This window comes from Lipotes vexillifer, unplaced genomic scaffold, assembly GCF_000442215.2.
Source record: "Lipotes vexillifer unplaced genomic scaffold, Lipotes_vexillifer_v1.1 scaffold1699, whole genome shotgun sequence".
Taxonomy (NCBI): Eukaryota; Metazoa; Chordata; class Mammalia; order Artiodactyla; family Lipotidae; genus Lipotes; species Lipotes vexillifer.
The window spans coordinates 1,693,410-1,714,417 of NW_006796961.1; the positions used below are offsets into that span (position 1 = coordinate 1,693,410).

The 21,008-nt window shown below is 56.9% G+C and overlaps 2 protein-coding genes across 2 annotated transcripts in view; both read left to right on the forward strand.

The window, feature by feature from the left end:
• Positions 1-1,984: 1,984 nt before the first annotated feature.
• Positions 1,985-15,304, forward strand: TNPO2 (transportin 2). The gene is made up of 25 exons (XM_007469104.1): positions 1,985-2,142; positions 3,077-3,188; positions 3,847-3,922; positions 4,005-4,154; positions 4,881-4,987; positions 5,076-5,209; positions 5,303-5,384; positions 5,461-5,583; positions 5,690-5,808; positions 6,745-6,805; positions 6,906-7,071; positions 7,288-7,440; positions 8,752-8,977; positions 9,181-9,352; positions 9,833-9,919; positions 9,998-10,105; positions 10,203-10,361; positions 10,884-10,971; positions 11,157-11,255; positions 11,830-11,925; positions 12,289-12,364; positions 12,657-12,756; positions 12,836-12,910; positions 13,027-13,154; positions 13,238-15,304. Exons 2-24 carry the CDS (start codon positions 3,090-3,092, stop codon positions 13,132-13,134), a joined length of 2,664 nt encoding a protein of 887 aa, XP_007469166.1. The 5' UTR covers positions 1,985-2,142; positions 3,077-3,089; the 3' UTR covers positions 13,135-13,154; positions 13,238-15,304.
• A 1,531-nt stretch (positions 15,305-16,835) lies between these two features.
• FBXW9 (F-box and WD repeat domain containing 9) overlaps positions 16,836-21,008 on the forward strand; it is a 5,634-nt gene continuing 1,461 nt past the window's right edge. The window contains exons 1-5 of the mRNA XM_007469105.1: positions 16,836-17,310; positions 18,471-18,610; positions 18,689-18,817; positions 19,984-20,096; positions 20,182-20,273. Coding sequence (XP_007469167.1) covers positions 16,902-17,310; positions 18,471-18,610; positions 18,689-18,817; positions 19,984-20,096; positions 20,182-20,273 — 883 coding nt within the window. The 5' untranslated portion in view covers positions 16,836-16,901. The remainder of the gene's footprint in view (positions 17,311-18,470; positions 18,611-18,688; positions 18,818-19,983; positions 20,097-20,181; positions 20,274-21,008) is intronic.

Below are 21,008 nucleotides of genomic sequence, written 5' to 3' on the forward strand. Positions count from 1 at the left end.
CTCTCCTGCATCTCCAATTCGCTCCCCACCTGACCCTTGTCTGAGGCAACCCCCAACCGTGAGCAGAAAACTACGGTTCGCATCCTCTCCCGAAACCCCCAGCTCCCGTCCCAGCCCCTCAGCCTCATTCTTCCTTCTGCTCAACGCCCAACTCTGGGGAGCTCTCCAACCCCTGAGATTCGAGTCTCAGCCAGAGACCGTAAACGCGGTGACGCGGGCGCACGGCAAGATGGGATTTGTAGTTCTAGGCCCTCACGATGCGCGAGGGAAGACCACTGCGCATGCGAAGGCGGCGGCTTTCCGCACGTGTCCCTCAAACCGGTTTCCTTTCTAGCGGAGCCGGCTGAGGTGGGAATCCAGTCCGCTACTTTAGGGATCCCAACTCCTGAAGTGGAGTTTGGCGCCAGCTGACCCTTCCCGAAACCCTGGCGGCCCCAGTATTCGGCAAGAGAGGCCTTAGGTACCTGTTTTTCATGAATGGACGGAGCCAGGACTGACTGCCAATGGCAAGCGGACTGAGAAAATTGTCCCCCTCCTCCAGGCTGGGGCAAGAATTGACCTGCGCCTCTCCCGAGGCCAAAACGTCCCTCAGGGCAGGGCTGGGTTGTTCTTTGGGATTAGAGCCCTAGTTGATTCAGTAAATTCAGTAAATATTGGTTTAGGGAGGAGCCAAATACGGTAAAAGGACGGCCTTGAGCCTCGGAGTTAAAGACACGTTTTTGAAGAACAATTTACTGCAGGTCTTGTAATGCTTAACTTGGATTATCTCAAAACCAGCAAACTATTCTTATACCCATTCGACAAATGGGGAAACTAAAGCTCCGAGGGGCAAAAGGTCGCCCAACTTTTTGTTAGGAGGGCGGAGACGTGGGGAGGAGGGAACGGGGACGCTCATGCTCCTCCCTACTCCGCTTTACTCTTAAGAGAAAGAAAAGGGGTGCCCTAGTTTGTCCTCAGACGGCACAAGAATCACGGAATGTCTTTTTTCAATCTTCCTTCCCTTACCTAAATTTCCTTAACTGTTTCATCTCATTCAGCCTCAGGGAACGAAAGGAGATAGGCCTTTTGATCTAGCGTTTATTTTATTAGTTCATTTCGTTTAAAATTTTATATCCTCGTGGGTTTTTCTTTTCATATCCTTTTAAAAGTTGTCAAACAGTACTGGAAAATAAATAACGCAAAATATGGCAGAGGCTTCTTCAGGAACCCAGCCCGTCTGAGGCACTCCCTTTGTCTGACTTTCCCTCCTTTGTCTCGGGTATAAAGTCCACCCCAGGCTCAGTCCTCTCCACTCTTTCTCTGCACGCACATGTACTCCTCCCAAGTACCGTCTGGATGGAGGGAGGAAGGCACAGTTAAATTCTTAGAGGAGGGGGGTGACAAAGGCGCAGGTGGCTCTGACTGAAGGGTTTCCAGGTCCACCATACACCAAAAAGTCCCACGCGACACCAAACTAGTTCCAGAAAAGAGCTCCTGTCAGGCCGGCGTTGAGGCAGGCTGAGAAAACGAGATGGTGGGAGGACCGGCCGGCCAGAGAGGCCTAGAGAGCCGTCATCTCTTCGGTCACGTGACCCGGCCTCCGCGGGGCCTAGGTCTCCCGGTGCCAGGCCACGTGCGACGGCTGTTTCTCCTGATTGGTTCTTCTAGGCCAGTTTGAACGGCGTACGGAAGCCTCCGCAGTTCATATACGGCCGCGTTTTTTTTTTTTCTTTTTCTTTTTTTTTTTTTTTTTTTTTTCTCCTCGCGAGTCTCAGGAGAAGCCGCGGCTTAAGGCCCCGCTGCTGCTGCCCGAGGCCGGGTAAGTGAGCCTCACCCGGACCCTAACCGGCTGGGCCCCGGCTTGCGTCGACCCCCGCAGGGCTTCAGGCCTGCGCGGCGCGCGGCCCGGGCGTCGGGGCCGCGCCTGACCGAGAAAGGCCGAGAACCCGGTTGGGCCCGATTGAGGAGGCAGCGAGAATGGGCCGGGGCGGGGGAGGGGGGAACCGAGTCGGGCTTAGGGGGTGGGGCCTCGGAACCGGGCCAGGTCCCGGTGCCGCGAGACTCGGTCTAGTGGGGCGTCTGGGGTCGGGCTGGAGGGGCTCTGATTGGGGGAATCGTATGGGGACTGCTTAGGGACTGATTGGGGGACGTCGCGAGGATCGGGTGTGTGTAGAGGGCTGTTTCGGTGGGGCATGGTTGGGTCTGGTTGGGGGAGGCCGCATTGAAAAGTTGGGGGGGGTGCTTGTTGGACCCTGATAGGGAAAGGGCTTCAGACTTCGGCCTAGAGGGCTTTTCTGGGTCTGACTCCGAGGCGTCGCTGGGATCAGTTGGAGGAAGTGCCCTGGGGAGTGTTCGGCCAGGTCTAATTGGGGGTAGCCGCAGGGATCGGATGAAGAGGGTTTTCGGTTCGAGGTGGTGGGAGGCTTGGTTGAACTTGATTGGGGGACGCAGCAGTGACCCGTTAGCGGGAGTTAATGCTGACTGGGGCGGGGGGTTGGAGCGCTGTGGGGGGAGGCTTTGCCAGACCTGATTGAGGAAGCGACAGGGACCCGTCCAGGGGCCTTCTGTCGCCGGATAGGTGGGCTTGGTTGACTCTCCTGCGGAGAGGCATCAGGGACCTGTCTGGAGACTGCTTTCGGTCTGATTAAGGGGAATCGCTGGACTGCGTGCCGGCACGGGAGAGACCACGGGGGCTGGGGCGCTATCGTGTTCTGGGGCAGGGCCCCTGGATGGGGAGGTGGCTGGGCCCTCGCCTAGCAGCTTCGAGGGTAGTGGAAGTCTTAGGGCCCGGAGCCGAGGGCGGCGGCATGGGCCGCGGTGGGATGAAGGCCCAGTGTTGGGTGGGATGAGGATCCGCCGGGTCCTGTCGCCACCTCGCATGGCCCGCTTCCACATACCCGAGCCCGCGACTGCGCGGCCGTGGATGGCGCAGCTGGCGGGGACCCCGCACTTGGGCGGGCGTGGATCGGCGGCCTCCCTCTGTCCGCCGAGGACGCTCCCGCCCTGCTACCGCCGCCACCACCTCTGCGGGGGCTCAGCCCGGGACTCACACGGAGCCCCTGGGATCCAGCGCTGATCCTGGCCCCTACCCCCGCAGTTCACCTTGCACCATGGACTGGCAGCCAGACGAGCAGGGCCTGCAGCAGGTCCTGCAGCTGCTCAAAGACTCTCAGTCGCCCAACACAGCCACGCAGCGCATCGTGCAGGATGTATCCTTCCTTCCTTCCGGGTCTGGGGGGACGGGGCAGACATCTGCAGCTCCTGAAGGCCAGAAAGGAAGGGGTCTGCTCCCTAATTCTTAGACTCTTTCTGCTGTGGCAGGAGCAGGCCTTGGCAGAGAATTAAGGATTAGGATTATTGGGTCCCATTCCCAGAGGAAATGTGGCCCGGCAGGAGAAGGGGGCACTTGTAGCTGGCGCTTGGCTTTAGTTGAGTTTCATGGGTAAAATTTTCTTTTTTCAATTGATCATTTAAAATGCTATAAGTTAATCTTTTAAATTATTTAAACCATTAGCAAGTTTCACTTGAAAGTGTGAGTTCCCTTCTTTTTTTTAAAAAAAAAACCATGCCACATTGGATTGCTAGTGAGTGGAACTGCCAACTTCAGAGAGAGCTGAGTTTGCTAACCCTCTCCTGCTCTGGCCAGATCTTCAGGAGTGGTGGGAAGCTCAGGCATGCTCCCCTACCCGCTGTATGAATCTCATGTGCCTGAAATGCTGTGTTATTCTGGGCATGGGGGTTGACAGGTGGGGTTCCAGGAGCTGGTTGCCTCATCCCCAAAGTCAGAAGTAGTATCAGCTATATGGCAGTAAGGGGGCTCTGCCTGGGGAAGACCTCTGTCTCCCAAGACCCTTAACAACCTAGCAGAAACTCAAACAACTGAACCAGTTTCCCGACTTCAACAACTACCTGATATTCGTCCTGACCAGACTCAAGTCGGAAGGTATGCCCTTGGTGTGCCTCCACACAAGCCTGACCCCACTTTCTCCCTTGTTGTTCCCTAAGCCTCAGCCTTCTTCCCCCAGATGAGCCAACTCGCTCTCTCAGTGGCCTCATCCTCAAGAACAACGTGAAGGCACACTACCAGAGCTTTCCACCACCTGTGGCCGACTTCATCAAACAGGAATGTCTCAACAACATCGGCGATGCCTCCTCGCTCATCCGGGCCACCATAGGTAAGAGGGTGCAGCGGGAGTCAGCCTGTGACGATGCCCTGAGCTGTCACTCTTGGCCAAGAAACATCTCAGTGTGTTAAGGATATTGATTCACAGAATGTTCCAGCACCATGGATGGTAGTGTAGTACTGTTATTACTGCCATTTTACAGATGAGAAAACTGAGGCACATAGATGTTAAGGGATTTGCCTGGCAAGTAGCAGAGCTCAGAAGTGACTAGGTCAGGTCCATTCTCTGAACCACTCCCTCCTGAAACAGCTGTTCTCACTTCTGAGAACAGAACCTAGATGGCTTCTCCCTCACCTCTTCAGGTCTTTGCTCAGATATCAAGGTGTCACCTAGTAAGGCCTTCTCTAGCCACCCAATTAAAAATTGCTACCCTCATCCTCAGCACTTGCTAGCCATCTTCTCTGCTTTATTTCCTCCCTTATCTCTTGGCATCTAGCCACCCAGGTCTTTTGCTGATTTATCTTTACCTCACAGCCTCCCTCACTAGATAGTCAGGTCCTAAGGGCAGGGATTTTGTGTTTAGTTCTGTGCTGCATCCCAGGGCCTGAAACAGGGCTGGCTCACAGTAAGACTCAGAGGATCTCAAAGAGTGTGTAGGGTTACAGGGGGTAGCGCACAGAAAGTGTGTGTGCTGGAGTGAGTGCGCAGCAAGGAGGGCTGGGGCGCCAGGCAGGCCTGCACCCAGCCTGAGGCAGCGTCCTTTCCTGGCCGCCCCAGGCATTCTCATCACCACCATCGCTTCCAAGGGCGAGCTGCAGATGTGGCCCGAGCTGCTGCCCCAGCTGTGCAACCTACTCAACTCGGAGGATTACAACACTTGTGAGGTAGGGGACGAGCCATGGCCTGCCTGCCTAAGTGGGAGCTGGGGCCAGACCGGGACCCACACCCATGTGCCTGCTCCCCTCCACTCAGGGAGCCTTCGGAGCCCTGCAGAAGATCTGCGAAGACTCATCTGAACTTCTGGACAGCGATGCCCTCAACAGGCCCCTCAACATCATGATTCCCAAGTTCCTACAGTTCTTCAAGCACTGCAGCCCCAAGATCCGGTGGGTGCGGCTCCCCAGGGGTCTGCAGGGGGCCTGGAGCAGGTGGGACGGGTGGGGTCAGGAGTGACTCATGTGCGCCTGCCCCCCTGCCAGGTCCCATGCCATCGCCTGTGTGAATCAGTTTATCATGGACCGGGCCCAGGCACTGATGGACAACATCGACACCTTCATCGAGGTGGGCCACTGGGCTGGGGAGGGGAGCAAGGGGAGGGCCGGGGGCCCAGCCGCAGCTGACCCCGGCTTCCCTGCAGCATCTGTTCGCCCTGGCCGTGGATGATGACCCTGAGGTGCGGAAGAACGTGTGCCGTGCACTGGTGATGCTGCTGGAAGTGCGGATCGACAGGCTCATCCCCCACATGCACAGCATTATCCAGGTGCGCCTGGCCAGGGCCAGCCCGCGTGTGCGCTGAGGGGTGGGAGGCAGGTGGGGAGCCACCCCTAGCCGGGCCAAGCCTTAGCCTTTCTCCCATCCCACCCCAGTACATGCTGCAGAGGACCCAGGACCATGATGAGAACGTGGCCCTTGAGGCCTGCGAGTTCTGGCTGACACTGGCCGAGCAGCCCATCTGCAAGGAAGTCCTGGCCTCCCACCTGGTTCAGTGAGTGCTGCTTCTGCCCTCTGTCCCACCCCAGCCTCCACCCCTTGCCATGCCTATGCCTTTCCTTCTGGTCAGCTCCTGCGCTAGCCTCAGTCCACATCTTGTATCTCGGTTTTCTTTTATTCCTGTGCACGTTTATTTTGCAAACGGTAAGTATGTAGCTTTAATGACTTAAAAATTAGGTTAAGTTATAGGTGGAAAAAAGTGAAGACTCAACAGAGGCTTCAGGCATAGCTGGATCCAGGTGCTCAAAGGATGTGAAAGGCGCCTGTCTAGTCTCAGATCTGCTTCCTCTATGTTGGCTTTGTTCTCAGGCACAGCCTTCCCTCGTCGTAGTACTGTGGCCTTCTGCAGCCTTCCAGCTCAGGAGCCTCAGAGTAAAGAAATTCTCTCTCAACCAGTATCTCCGCAAAAGTCCTAGGGCTGATCCTCCTTGACCAACTTGGATTACTTTTCTATCCCCGAGTCAGTGAGGGCTCTAACCAAAATCTCCAATCCCGAGGTGCATGGGCTCCAGCTGAGGGGGCAGGCTGCCCTGCCTGTTTGGTCCCCTAACCAGGCCCCATCCTAGGGAAGTGCCTGGTGACAGGGCCACATGTCCCTGCTTTATGGTGTGCTAGGGGTCAGGCACTATTCCAAGCTTCTCAGTGTATTCAGGGTTCAGGAATTCACTGAATGGCCAGGGGTCTGGGTCCAGAACCTTCCTGTGGAGCTAGGAGTAGTGTCAGCTCTGACCCAGTCACAGTGGCTGAGACTCAGCTGAGATAGTACCCACTAAGGGAAATGAGTGGGTGTAGCATAACCAGGATCAATCAGCATGTGCAGTCGGCCCCTTGGCTCCCTGACCTCCTTCCCTCCCTGCTGCTTCCCTCTTCCCCAGGCTGTAAGCCCCCTCTGGGGCCCCTGCATCCTGATTAACAGCCTCTCTTCCAACAGGTTGATCCCTATCCTGGTAAATGGGATGAAGTACTCAGAAATTGACATCATCCTGCTCAAGGTTAGTTAGGGCTGACCACCAGGCACAGGCAGGAGGATGAAGGCTGGGGCACTGGGGATGGGGGCCTCTGTGGTGCTTAGCTATCTGCCTGGCTCAACAGGGGGATGTGGAGGAGGATGAGGCCGTCCCTGACAGCGAGCAGGATATCAAGCCACGTTTCCACAAGTCACGCACGGTGACGCTGCCCCATGAGGCTGAGCGGCCTGATGGCTCTGAGGATGCAGAGGATGATGATGACGATGATGCTTTGTCCGACTGGAATCTGAGTAAGTGGCCGGGCCTGGGGTGAGAAGGGGGAAGTAGGGGGCAGCATGCCCTGGGCTCCCCTCTCAGGAGGGAATCAGAAGCCTATATGGAGCAAATCATGAAGATTCTAATCATGATCTCTGATCCCGGGGGGCACAGAGAGGAGGGCTGGTGGCCTGCCTGATGTGCCTCCCTGAGCCTGCCACCCCTCCCCCGCATCTCCCCTCCCACCCCAGGGAAGTGCTCGGCGGCTGCACTGGACGTCCTGGCTAACGTCTTCCGGGAGGAACTGCTGCCCCACCTACTCCCCCTGCTCAAGGGCCTCCTCTTCCACCCCGAGTGGGTTGTCAAGGAGTCGGGCATCCTGGTGCTGGGTGCCATTGCTGAGGGTAAGTGACCTGCCAGCCTGGCTGCGCCTGACCTCTGATCCCCACGCTCGTGCGAGACTGGGGCTGGCCCAGGCAGGCTTGTGGGGGGCGACACCATCCCCAGGTTCTCTCCAGAGGCCTGCTCACCCCACTCCAAACAGCTCTGGGATTTGAATCTTCCCTTCAGCCCGTGGACCTGAAAGGGACCCCCGAAAGCAAGCTCTCTCCTTAATTCTCATGGACAGGCCATAAGCATAATTACAGCAACAATAATAATAGGCACTTCTGCAGTGCTTGCCCCACAGCAGGCAGCCCTGTCCTGCGGGCTCACTACCACCTGAGGAGGTGAGTTTCTTAGATGGGGGAACTAAGGTGCAGAGAGAATCAACGGCACTTCCCTTGTCACCCAGAGTGAAGCTGGGCCTCAAACCTGCTCTGGCTGCGAGGCTGGCCTGCCAGAATCAGAAGTGTGCAGTGGTGTTTCCTTAAACTTCACACGGTGTGCTTGTGCTGTATTGACACGGTTTCCAGGTTCCCCTTGTCCCGATGGATGGGGTGTGTACAGCATGAACTACCAGAGGGCTTTGCAGAACTGTTACAGGCAGCACACATGACCCCCTCAGCATCCAGGCCTGCTAGAACAAGCAGAGAGGGCAGCAGGAGCCCTCACCCTGGAGAGCTTTTCAAAGTTGTCTAAGGAAATGTTTCCTCATATAATAAGTAATGGGTCTTATGTTAACAGGACACATAACATGTTACACAATGCACATATGTATTTTAATAGACTATGTGAAGTGTTCTGCATATATAATGGGAAAAGATCTCAAGGAACTGACCCTAAACTGTTAAAAATAGATCTCATGGCTTGGGATTATCAGAGGGTGTGCTATTTATTACCTGTGTTCTGTAATGAAAAGAGAGACACAGTTAAGGGTTTTTAAAAAGAGAAGATGTAAAGTAGAAAAAGAAAAATCACAAACATCCAAGAAAGGTTTCAAAGGAAAGGTCCTTTCTGTCCATCTGGGTTGTTACTGCCCATAAAGTCCAAGTCAGTGTGCAGCTTGGCCATCTATGAATGAACTAGTGACCAGATAAAAACATCACAAGCCCTGGAATGGGGTGGAGCTGATGGAGAGGAAAGTCTTGCTCTGGTTTCCCATCCGTTTCCCATCCCTATCCTGCCTTTCACTGGCTCTGTGACTCTGAGCCAGTTATTTAACTTCCAAGCCTCAGTTTCCCCATCTGTCAGGTGCGGCTGATCCTCTCCCCAGGAGGGTGGATGTGACCTGGCCCAGTTGGGCTCAGCCTTGCCTCTGTGCCGGCTCCTTGCAGGCTGCATGCAGGGCATGGTGCCCTACCTGCCAGAGCTGATCCCGCACCTCATCCAGTGCTTATCGGACAAGAAGGCCCTGGTCCGCTCCATTGCCTGCTGGACCCTGAGCCGCTATGCCCACTGGGTGGTCAGCCAGCCCCCTGACATGCACCTCAAGCCTCTGATGACGGAGCTGCTCAAGCGCATCCTGGATGGCAACAAGAGGGTACAGGAGGCGGCCTGCAGGTGAACCTCGACCCCTGGCCCCACAGCCCTCACCTCACCTGGCCCCACTGACTGCTCTCTGGGAAGTGATGATACTCATGACCCCTGACATTAAACTGATTTCTCACGTATTCGTACTGGCTGATCCCGAGTGCACCCTCCCTGATCCCACTCAGAGCCCAGCCCTGCCTGTGGCTGCCTGCTAAACCCCTTCCCCCTTCCAGTGCCTTTGCCACCCTGGAGGAGGAGGCCTGCACGGAGCTGGTCCCTTACCTCAGCTATATCCTGGACACCCTCGTTTTTGCCTTTGGCAAGTACCAGCACAAGAACCTGCTCATCCTCTACGATGCCATCGGCACCCTGGCCGACTCTGTGGGCCACCACCTCAACCAGCCGGTGAGACCCCACAGCGGCTCCCTCTTCCCGATCCCTGTGCCCCTTGGCATCCGGTGACCTGGCGGCGACCTGTGTCGCACGCCAGGGATGTGGCCATGACCTCGACAGGCAGACAGACAGACCCGGCCCCAGCCCTCGCCCTGTTCCCAGTCTAGTTGGGGAGACAGACAGTTATGAGACAGCGTGGTAAGTGCTGTGCCGGGGGAGCTCAGGGGCCTGCGGGAAGCAGGAAGCGCTGACTCAGGCTCCAAGGGGTAGGAGGGGGTTGGGGGTGGGGCTCGGGATGGGTGAGAAGGGAGTAAATTAGAAGGGCCTGGAGGCCTGGCTGGATGGCAAGGCCTCGCAGGGCCCCATGAATCAAAGCAAGGAGCCTAGACCTCATTGCTCAGATGACGGGCACCTCTGAGTCACAGGGAACCCTGCTGGTTCCCAGGCCACCACCCACACCCAGGGAGCCCCAACTTCCTGCTCCCCTTCCAGGAATACATCCAGAAGCTGATGCCTCCGCTGATCCAGAAGTGGAACGAGCTCAAGGATGAAGACAAGGACCTCTTCCCTCTGCTGGAGGTGGGTGAGCTCCAGGCCCTCTCCCGAGGCCCCGTCCCACCCACCTGAGCTCACCTCTCCTGCCCTCCTCCTTGCCAGTGCCTGTCATCAGTGGCCACTGCCCTGCAGAGTGGCTTCCTGCCCTACTGTGAGCCCGTCTACCAGCGCTGCGTTACCCTGGTGCAGAAGACGCTGGCCCAGGCCATGGTGAGCATCCCTCCAGCACCACCCCATCACCCGCTCATCTGCTGCTGCCCCAGCCTGGGCCCACTCCCCTCACCTGCCTGCCCTCTTCTGTGCCCAGATGTACACCCAGCACCCTGAGCAGTACGAGGCCCCTGACAAGGACTTCATGATCGTGGCGCTGGACCTGCTCAGCGGCCTGGCTGAGGGCCTGGGTGGGCACGTGGAGCAGCTGGTAGCCCGCAGCAACATCATGACACTGCTCTTTCAGTGCATGCAGGTGGGTGGGCCCCTCGCGGGCCTCTAAGTGGACAATGGTGACACCCGGCAGCCTTTGTGGGCTGCCTTGGGTGGACTCAGGGCCTTGGTTATGCCCTGAGGACATCAGGGAGAAAGGACCCATTAAAAAAATAAGCTTGTAATTATTTTTAAAAGTGATTCAAATAAGACATGTAAAATCTCATTGAAAAACCTAACAATGTAGAAAATTAAAAAGTAGAAAATAGGAAACGTGAAAGCACAAGCCCCTCCAATATCACGCCCCTACCCCCCAGTGTATTGAGGATGGGCAGCAGTTCCAAATGCTCTCTTCTGTAGTGGTACTGAGCTGGGCATTCTCGTTCACATGCCCCGAGTCCCAGATGTACAGATGGGGCCTGCAGCCTTGGCACTAGGAAGTGGCAGGGTCAGGTCATGCTCTAGGAACTGTTCCCTTAGCTGCCCTGCTCTGAGGGGTTAGTTGGGATCCCGGCTGGTTGGGGGAAGGGGAGCCCGGCCACGCTGACCCTGCTCCAACCCCCAGGACTCGATGCCTGAGGTCCGGCAGAGCTCCTTCGCCCTCCTGGGAGACCTCACCAAAGCCTGCTTCATCCATGTCAAGCCCTGTATCGGTACGACCCCCATTTCGTCCTTACCCCATGACCCCAGCCCTGGCCTCAAGTGATGGAGAGATGACCTGGGAGGACTGTGACCGCACTGGGATGTATTCGTACTGTCTGACGGGGCCTGCCCCGCAAGTGTCAGAAGCTTACCCTGGCTGGCCCTCCTGCTCAGCACCCTTCTTTCTCCCTGCCAGCTGAGTTCATGCCCATCCTGGGCACCAACCTGAACCCCGAGTTCATCTCTGTCTGCAACAATGCCACCTGGGCCATTGGCGAGATCTGCATGCAGATGGGTAAGTGCCCCACAGCTGGGCAGGCCCTGTCCCTCCCCATTGGCTTGTTCCCAGCCTGGGGCCAGGAGTCTGGCTCTGACTGACAGGTTCCCTCTAGAGGGCCCTGGTGCTCCTTGAGGAAGGCTCCGATTGGCCAGGGACAAGGGACACCTCTGAGCATTTTCATCCGAGATGGGGACACATGGCTGAAAGACCATCTGTAATTGGCTTTTCCAAAGAGGCACAGGACAGGAGGCCTGTACTTACTGGACTACTTGTCACCTCCCTCCCCTCCAAGCAGTTGGCTGAAAGGCCCCCTGGGATTGGTTGGGAGACTGTCACTGCTTCTCTGCTCCCTGCCTAACCCCACAGGGAGATTGGGTGGTGTGGTCTCACCCTGGTGTCCAGCAGTGACGCCAGGGAAGCTTCTGGTGTTGGGAGGATGTAGGTCTGTCTCTGGTTGGCCATGGACCCTGGGCAGCAGATAGCCAGAGAAGGTTGCTTGCTCCCTCACTGGTTGGCCAGTGTCTGGATACAACTCGGGTCAGTGTGGGTGGCGTGGGCTGTGTGGGGCTCTGACTGGCCTGTCCCCCAGGGGCAGAGATGCAGCCCTACGTGCAGATGGTCCTCAACAACCTGGTGGAGATCATTAACCGGCCCAACACGCCCAAGACGTTGCTGGAAAACACAGGTGGGCCCCAGGCCTGGGCCCTTGTCGCCCCCTTGCCCGCCTCCTGGAGGTGGGGTATCCTGGCTGGGAGGGTAGCTGACAAGAGGCCTTGGGAAAGAACCAGGGAGGGTGACTGGAAGGACCTGGAATGGGGCTATGGGAGGAGGCCTAAGAAAGATGTTGGCCTCGGGGGAGACCTGGGAGAGACCCAAGTCGGGTGGGGAGGAGACCCTGACCGGGCCAAGCTTGGGGGCCCAGGGAGCTGGCAGGAGCTATTCTCTTGGGGCCCGTGGGGCGGGGCTGGTGCCTCGTGCTAGAGGCCCTGCCACGTACCGGGGCCGCTCGGGGTTGCAGGTCGCCTGACGAGTCCCTCTGCCATTCCAGCCATCACCATCGGCCGCCTGGGCTACGTGTGCCCACAGGAGGTGGCACCCATGCTGCAGCAGTTCATCCGGCCTTGGTGTGTGCCCACCTGTGTGGGGCCTGCCGTACGGAGGGCTGGGCGGTGGGGGGAGGGTGGGACAGGCCCAACCCAGTCCCTCACCTGTGCCCACCCAGCCCTACCCTGCCCACCCGTGGATGCCCGACCCAGCCCCACCGAGCCCTGGTCTCCTGCTTCCCCCACGCCTCACAGATACATGTCCCATCCCAGCCCCACCACCCACTGGCCCACCGCTCCCCGCTGTCCCCCACAGATGTCCGTCCTGCCCCAGGCCCACTGGCTGATTCCCCATTGCTTACCTTCCCCACAGGTGCACATCCCTCAGGAACATCAGGGACAATGAGGAGAAGGACTCGGCCTTCCGAGGCATCTGCATGATGATAGGCGTCAACCCCGGGGGTGTCGTGCAGGTTGGGGCAGCTGGGCTCTGAGGGAAGTTGCTGGGGCTGGGCTTGGACGGCCCCTCACGTGGGATCCGTCACGTTTCAGGACTTTATTTTCTTCTGCGACGCTGTAGCCTCCTGGGTGAGCCCGAAGGATGACCTTCGGGACATGTTTTATAAGGTAGGGCTCCCGCTTGGCCCTGATCTAGTCTCGGAAGGCGGCAGGGTGGGGAGAGACCGAGTTCATCTTCATCTTGCTCCGCTCTGGGGCGCCCCTCACCCCCTCCCTCGCTGCAGATTCTCCATGGCTTCAAAGACCAAGTTGGGGAGGAAAACTGGCAGCAGTTCTCAGAGCAGTTCCCGCCGCTGCTTAAGGAGAGGCTAGCTGCCTTCTACGGGGTCTAGATGAGTACCGCGACTGCCAGGTGAGGAGGCCGTGTGCAGAGAGGGCTGGCGCTGTTGTGGGAGCCAAAGGGGCGCAGGCCCTGACCCCCTCCTCTCCTCACAGGTTTCTGTCTGCGTCGTCGTCAGAGGGGTTGCTGGGGAGCGCGCTGCGTCCAGAAGTCGCCGTGCCCTGGTCGAGGGGGGTTAGGGAGGAGTGAGTGGGACCCAAATCCAGATGCCCTCCCCGTCCATCTACCTGCCATGCCCGGCCATAGGCCGGTCAGCGGGTGGGCAGGTGGGTGGGGCCTCCACGTTCATCCTATAAATGGGAGGGGGGTGGGACTTCTTGGCAGCAAGGCCCCCTTGCTCTAATTGGGGTCACCTCAGGCAGCCTACTTGGGCCAGCCACATGTGGGAGGGAAGAATCAACACGGCCGACCAAATCCGGCTTAGGATGAGGCAAGGGAAAAGCAGGTGGGGAGGGGGGGTCCTTGTAGAGACACGTACACTCACACGTACACACGTGGCTACACGCATGTGTGGGCGCTGCAGCCAGCCAGGCTGGGCCAGCCGCCCCACCATTTCCCCGACTGCATGGAGACAGTAGAATTAGTGAACCCCTGAGTTAACTCGTAAGGCCTTCCGTGTAACCTGCATCTAGAGTTTAAGAAGCTTCTGCTGTTTTGCCGGAATTGGCGGTGATTAGGGAGGGCTGGGTGGGTTGGGGACCTCTGCTGGGACCCTGGGGCGGGTGGGGGGGAAGAGGACGGCCACCTTGGGGCCGCCCAGTCAGCACGCACACGCTTTGGACCTGCTCCGCACACTTCTTGCCAGCTCTGTGGCAGCCTCAGCCAGTGTGTCTCCCTCCTTGTCCCGTCCCAGCCAGAAGAGTGGGGACCACCGAAGTGGCCGGGGCTGGCCAGAGGTTGCCCTTTTCTCCCTCCCCTGTGCTCCAGTGACTTTCGAAGATGCTGGGCTGGAACTTTCCCCCTGAGGAGAGTTGGGGGCAGCCAGAGCTGCTGACATCTACCCCTGTGTCTCTCCATGAGCAAGTCTGTTTTCAAAGGCAGTCCGTTTCTCTGCTTCCGAGAGCCCTCTTCCAGGCCTGGGTTTTAACACAAGGGCCGAGGCTGAGGCATTTAATTGATGGTGATAGAAAACAAAGGCTTATGCTTTGCCAGCAAGAGGGAAACCGAAGGCTTGGAGGAAGGGAAGGGTGGTGTATTCCCTTACCCCACTCTGGCCCTGGGACTTCCTGATCATCACAGCTCCCAGTAGGCCCCAAGACCCCACCAGATTGGGGTAGCGATCCTAGGGAAACTTCTGGGATTGGTTGGGGATGCAGGCACAGTGGGAGAGGCTCCCCTAGAGAGAGGAGGTGTGGTTGCTTCCCAGTTGGCCTCAAAACTGAAACCAAGCCTTGAAGCCCCCTTAATGTTGTTTTCCTCTTCCCTGCTTTCTACTTCTCTGGGGGCCTCTTTTTGCGGTTTTGGGGGTTTGACTGGATTCCTGCATTCTGGGGCCTGCTCCATGCATCCCTCCCAAGCACTGGATCACACCCTCATCACAGCCCTGTGTCTCCTATCAGACAGGGTCAGGCCCCACCTCTCTTCCAAGGGGCACTTGGTGCACATTCCATAAACTCAGCTGGTTCCCCCGCTGTGAAACTCCAGCAGGTCTCTGGAAGCCATTTGTAAAAAAAAGAAAAGAAAAAAAAATTAAATACCATTTAATTTTCTGGTAATTCCAGTTCTTTGGAGCATCCTCTGCTGGGTCTTGGGGTGTGTGGATTGGCTGTCTGATGGGATTGGTAACCCCTTCTCCATCCAGGATGGGGGGCCTCCAACCACCTTCAGGGAAGGGGAGGCTGGTTCTAGTTATCTTTTTTCTTTTTCTTTTTTTTTTTAATTAAGGAAACTATTTAATTTTTTAATTTATTTTTTTGTTGATTTTTGCACAACGAAGTTTCAGCTTCTCAACCTTTTCCCCTGCGCAGGGCTGCGGACCCTGACTGGCCTCGATCTGCAGTCCCTCTCGTTCCCACATCCCTCCTTCCCCCTCATCCTCTTCTTCCTGCGGGCTCCCAGGGTCTGTCCATTTGTTACCGTGCTGTGCTGGGGACTGGCGCCAAGGTGGCGTGAGATTCCACTTGTGTAGAACTTTGTTGAGTAAAGATCAGTTTCTTGTGAAACCCTTGGTCTCAATCTGGCCTCTTGTGTCCTGGGCTTTGGCAGTAGAGAAGAGATGTGGAGGGGGGCCTGGGAAGTTTTAGAAATAGGGATGCACAGGAATCAGGTCAGGAAATAATTGTGGGAGTGGGGAAGTAAGTAAGGTTAAAGATTAAACGTGGTAACGTAACACATGCAGTGCAGTCTCTGGGACATAATTACAGCTCACTAGAGCCTGAGCTCACTAAAGGGGACCCATTAGTGTTACAGCCCAGATTCAAGATCCCCATCTACTAAAGACTAAACTGAGTGGCAAGGAGCAAGACCTCGCGGCATTCTTATAATCTTTGACTTCACAACTCTGGATTGCTGGGCAAGTTAGACATTTTTGTAGAATGCTCAGCTCAGCGCCAAACCTGTGGGACACAGGTAAATATGTGCAACAGTTAAAGGCAAATGAGAAACTGCTCATCTGGGGACGCACAGGCCTCAGGATAAAATCTTGTTGCAACCTCAGTACAGCCCAAGCATCACCTGCATCAAACGGAAAATTTTTTGAAATGCTGACACACAACCAACTTTCGTTTAACAAGTGTGTGCATTTTAATGAGAGGAAAGCTAACCAGTGAAACAGTGATATGTCCCATAGAGAAAAATACAGCGGGGAGAGGAGAAAGAACGTTATGGAAAATGGTCACAGTCTTGACAGTAGGGTACTCTGGGACTTCCCTGGTGGCGCAGTTGATAAGAATCTGCCTGCCAATGCCGGGGACACACATTCGAGCCCTGGTCCGGGAAGATCCCACATGCCGCGAAGCAACTAAGCCCGTGTGCCACAACTACTGAGCCTGGGCTCTAGAGCCTGTGAGCCGCAACTACTAAAACCCGCGCGCCTAGAGCCTGTGCTCTGCAACAAGAAACCACTGCAAGGAGAAGCCCGCGCACTGCAACGAAGAGTAACCCCCGCTTGCTGCAACTAGAGAAAGCGTGTGCGCAGCAATGAAAACCCAACACAGCCAAAAATAAATAAATTAAAAAAGAAAAAAATGGGGAGAGAACAGCTAGTGCTGCTTAGAATTTGTGCGTTAACACTGCCTGGCTCAAAAGAGGCTGTCGGTAAGTGAGATGCTGTTTTTATCAGTAGGATTTTGGGTAACTTGGAGTTAACTTTCACCGAGGTCTCTGCAGTGTAACTGCTTGTTTCTGGCTCCGGAAGAAAAGAACAGGGTTCGAGTCACTAGCATGCCCAGACTGCGAACCAGGAAAAAGGGGTTTTCTATTTGTAAGGTCAGTGTCACCTGTGAGAAGTGCCTTCGACAGGGCCGTGTTTTTCAAACCAGAGTCCGCTGGCCCTCTGCATCAGCACCATCAGAGATACTAGTTTAAAAAACGCAGGAACCAGGAATCTGCATTTTCCAGCTCGGGGCAGACGCGGCCGAAGAACGAGACCCTTCCAGTGAGCTGGCTTTCAGTCTGCGGCCAGTCCCGCACAACCCGCTTGCTTCCGGTTGGCGCCCTAACGTCATCAGGCAGCGCCGGAAGTACCCTCGCGCTGCCTAGGAGACAGGACGCGGGCTCGGCTGCTGACAGGGCCGGGCCGGCCGCGCCCACCCGGTCGCCATGGAGCTGCCTCCAGGGCCGAGCGATGATCCCTGCGCCTGGGACGATGACTCGGAGCCGGAGCCGGAGCCTGACCCCGACGCACAGGCCGAGGCTTACGTGGCCCGCGTGCTCAGTCCTCCGAAACTCGGGCTGGCGCCCCGGCGCGCCCCTCCGCTGCCCGCGCCCGCTGTGTCCCTTGGCGCTCTGGAGCCGCGGGCCGCGTCCAAGGGCCCGGCGGTGGCCGTTCCGGGCCTGCTGAGCCTTCCTCCGGAGCTGCTGCTCGAGATATGCGCCTACCTGGACGCGCGCCTCGTGCTCCACGTCCTGCCGCGCGTGTGCCACGCGCTGCGCGACCTCGTGCGTGACCATGTCACCTGGAGGCTACGCGCGCAGCGCCGCGTACGCGCGCCCTACCCAGTGGTGGAAGGTGCGCGCGCCCGGGGGCCAGGGTGGCCCGCCCAGGTCAAGCTTGAGGCGGGGGGAGGGTCCAGGGTGCTGTAAGTACAGTCACTGGAGCAGACTACCTGGCTGTCCTGGCTCAGCGGTGGCTGAGGTACTTACTGGTGGTACCAAAGCCCCTGACCTCTGGGTGGACTATGAGACAGATACTTGGGGTCCTGAGGCGGTGGAAATCTACTTGGGTAGCTGGGGTCCCTGAACTCGGAATCCAACGATCCTCAGGCTTGGGGTTGACACAGGGACTTGAAGTCTTAGGCTGTCAGAATCTCCTTGAGGCTCAGAGTAAGCCCAAGAATCCCCAGGTTCTGGGTCTAGGTGCTAAGGCAGTAACTGGTGATGCCAAATCCCCTTACCTCTAGAGTCTTGGCCTAGGTGAGGGTGAGGCAGGACTCAGGTCCAGAGCCTGCAACCCTTGAACTTATTAAGCTAGGGTTTAGGGGTTGGGATCCCTCATATTAGCAATCACAGACCCTCGAGTCCAGGTTCTAACCTGGGATTTTAGGCAGGGGCTGGTGGTAATTTCTCCTGCCTCCAAGGTCTTTGGTCCCTAGAGGATAAGGCAGCTTGGTGATCTTGAATTGATGGGACTTTACTGGACAGCTTGATAAAAGATAGATGTTTGGTTCGGTCAAGGGCTTGGATTCTGCATCTTGACAAAGCTCCCAGGTTTGGGATGCTGGTTTGGGAAACACTTCCATGGGTCTGGTTCAGATGGCCGAGGCAGGAAGTGTTAGTTATGAAGTCCTAGCTCTTGTGCCCAGCCTGAGGGTTGGGAGGGCTGAGGTTGGACCTTAGCCAGGGGTGAGGCAGGGCCTTAACGTCCTGAGGCTGCTATCCCCCAGACTTGGGTTGGGGGATGAGTCCCTGGAAGGTGATCCTGAGGCTCCAGTTACCCAATTTCTGGAAACTGGGTAAGGAGCAATCCTAGACCTGCTTGGCAGGTGCGTGGGCTGGTGGTCCCAAAGCTAGAGCCTCGGCCTTCTTGTGTGGGGTAAGGGATCCAGGTGGGTTCTCTCCAAGTCTGGTTCAGGTTGTGCTCCCCGGAAGCCAGTGCAGTGAGCTTGGACAGCTGGTGTGGGTGGTGGCAGGGTTCCTGCCCACTGGGGACCCTGCTCTTGCGTCCCACAGAGGAGGACTTTGACTGGCCAGCAGCCTGCATTGAGCTGGAGCAGCACCTGTCGCGCTGGGCAGAGGATGGGCGCAGGGCTGAGTACTTCTGCCTGGCCGATGGGCACTTTGCTTCCATCGACTCAGTGCTGCTGCTCCAGGTGAGACGGGGGTCGGTGGAAGGCCAGGCAGTGGTGGGCCAGGGTGACCCCAACAACATCACCTCACTCCTCTCCCAGGGTGGGACACTCTGCCTCTCAGGCTCCCGAGATCGCAATGTCAACCTGTGGGACCTGCAACAGCTGGGGGTGGAGCCCAGCCGGGTTCTGGTCAAGACCCTGGGCACCCAGAAGAACAGCACTCACAAGGTGAGGGGGTAGGAGGCCAGGCAGCGGTAGGAGGCGTGCGGCCTGGGTAGGGTACCGTGGCTAAGGGCACAGGTTTTGGCACCAGACCTCACAGATTTAAATCTTGCTCTGCTATTGTCAGTGTGACTTTAAGTGAGATGTATGACTTATCTGGGCCTTAGTTTCTGCTTCTGTCCAGAGGTCAGTTAGGATGAGGATGAATGAAATGAATATGCATTAAGAGCGTTGCTCAGGCCCATATACAGTTTGTGCTTAGGAGGTGTCAGGTATACCTTGAGTGGCCCCAGGTAGGGCAGTTATGAGGCCACCCCTGGGGATCAGACAGCTCTGAGCCTGACTGTCATCTCATGAGAGGTGGTCATGGAGGGGCACCTCCACCAGCCATTGAGGTGGTCTAGGCTGGTTGCCAAGCGCTTGGTCTCAGAGCCAGGCTGCTGGGTTCAAATCCCCACTCTGCTACTTCCTGGCTGTGTGACCTTGGGTGAGGGACTCAACCTCTCTGTGCACCAGTTTCATTATCTGTAGAACGGGACACATCATAGTACTCTCCTCAGAGGGTTTGGTGAGGAATGAGTCAGTGGGGAGCTAGCTGCGTTCTGTGCATTTTAGCTCCTGACACAGGGACTTTTTTTTATGCTCATTTTCCCAATGAAGAAACCGAGGGACGCTATTTCATTCACCCAGGTCATGGAGTAGAGGCCCCATTCTTTTTTTTTCCCCCATACCAAGCAGCTTGCGGGATATTAGTTCCCTGACCAGGGACTGAACCCGGGCCACAACAACGAAAGCCCAGAATCCTAAACCCTAGGCCACCAGGGAACTCCCTGGAGGTCCCATTTTTGTGTGTGCCACGTGGCTTGCGGGATCTTAGTTCTCTGACCAGGGATAGAACCTGGGCCTTTGGCAGTGAGAGCTCGGAGTCCTAACCACTGGACTGCCAGGAAATTCCCATGGAGGCCCCATTCTTAATCACACTGTCATATGGCCTCAAACCACTGCTGCAGCTGAGACTCTGCAGAACTTGATTTAGGAATATTATTAGGTTGGGGTGCGCGTGTCCTGGGCTCTGAGGTCAGACCCACAGACCTAGGCTCTAATCTCTACTCAGTGCTGACTCACTCTGGGTTCTGTGAAATGGGGAAGATCACACGGGTCTGGTCCCACAGGGCTGGGTGTGGTCACTGGCGGCGCTGGACCACCGAGTGTGCTCTGGTTCCTGGGACAGCACGGTGAAGCTCTGGGACATGGCGGCTGATGGGCAGCAGTTTGGCGAGATAAAGTGTGAGGGGTCCTGGGCAGGGGGGCCTGGGTGGGCAGGGGTCTTTCTGGCCACAGCCCCAGCCCTGTGGTCTGTGTGTCCCCAGGGCCAAGGCAGCTGTGCTGTGCCTGTCCTACCGGCCTGATATCCTGGTGACTGGCACCTATGACAAGAAGGTGACCGTCTACGACCCCAGAGGTGGGCTGGGGACCCTGAAGCCTAGGTGGGAGAGCAGGGCTGCCTGGTGTCTCCAGGGTCATCCTGGGGAAGGAGACACTTGGGCCTCACAGTCTAACTGGGGTGACAATCACATAACAAGAGGCTGACCACTCAGAGTGGCCTGTGTTGTGCTGGGGGCCACAAAGGTGACAGGTGGGGGTGGGTATTGGGGGCAGAGGAAGCCCCGCCTCCACATGGGGTGGGGTCAAGTACTGGAGGGCTCCCAGAGGAGGGGCCTCTGAGCCTGAGTCCCGTAGGAGGCAGGACAGTCCTTGAGAATTCTGGCTCCCCCACCTCCTAGCTGTGTGACCCCAGTCAGGTTTGAACCTCAGTTTCCCCATTTGTCAAATCCAGATAATGATAACTCCAGCCGCCTAGGGCTAATGGGAGGAGATGACAATAAGAACTTTGGTAGATTAAATGTTTACATTAAAATGCCTAGAATGAACTTGGCCCAGCCCATAAGTCTTTTCCATTGTTTATTTATTTATTCATTCTTATTTTAATTGAAGGGCCCAGTGTAACTTTTCCAGGCAGAGCCAGAGCCAGGATGGGGTGGGGGCAAGTCTCAGGCTGACCTGCAGGAGGAGGGAAGCATTTTATGCTGGGACTTGCTGAGGTCCATTCTGTACTGAGAGCAGATGGGACTGGAGGAAGGAGGGGGGATGGAGATGGGTTGCGGGGGGGGGGGGGTCGGGGGGCCTGGGGGGGCCG

Excerpts from the sequence above, each read along its gene's own strand:
- TNPO2 (XM_007469104.1), top strand. The coding sequence starts at position 3,090 with ATGGACTGGCAGCCAGACGAGCAGGGCCTGCAGCAGGTCCTGCAGCTG. Across the intron at positions 10,972-11,156 it reads CCATGTCAAGCCCTGTATCG|CTGAGTTCATGCCCATCCTG; the intron begins GTACGACCCCCA and ends TCTCCCTGCCAG. Across the intron at positions 11,256-11,829 it reads CGAGATCTGCATGCAGATGG|GGGCAGAGATGCAGCCCTAC; the intron begins GTAAGTGCCCCA and ends CCTGTCCCCCAG.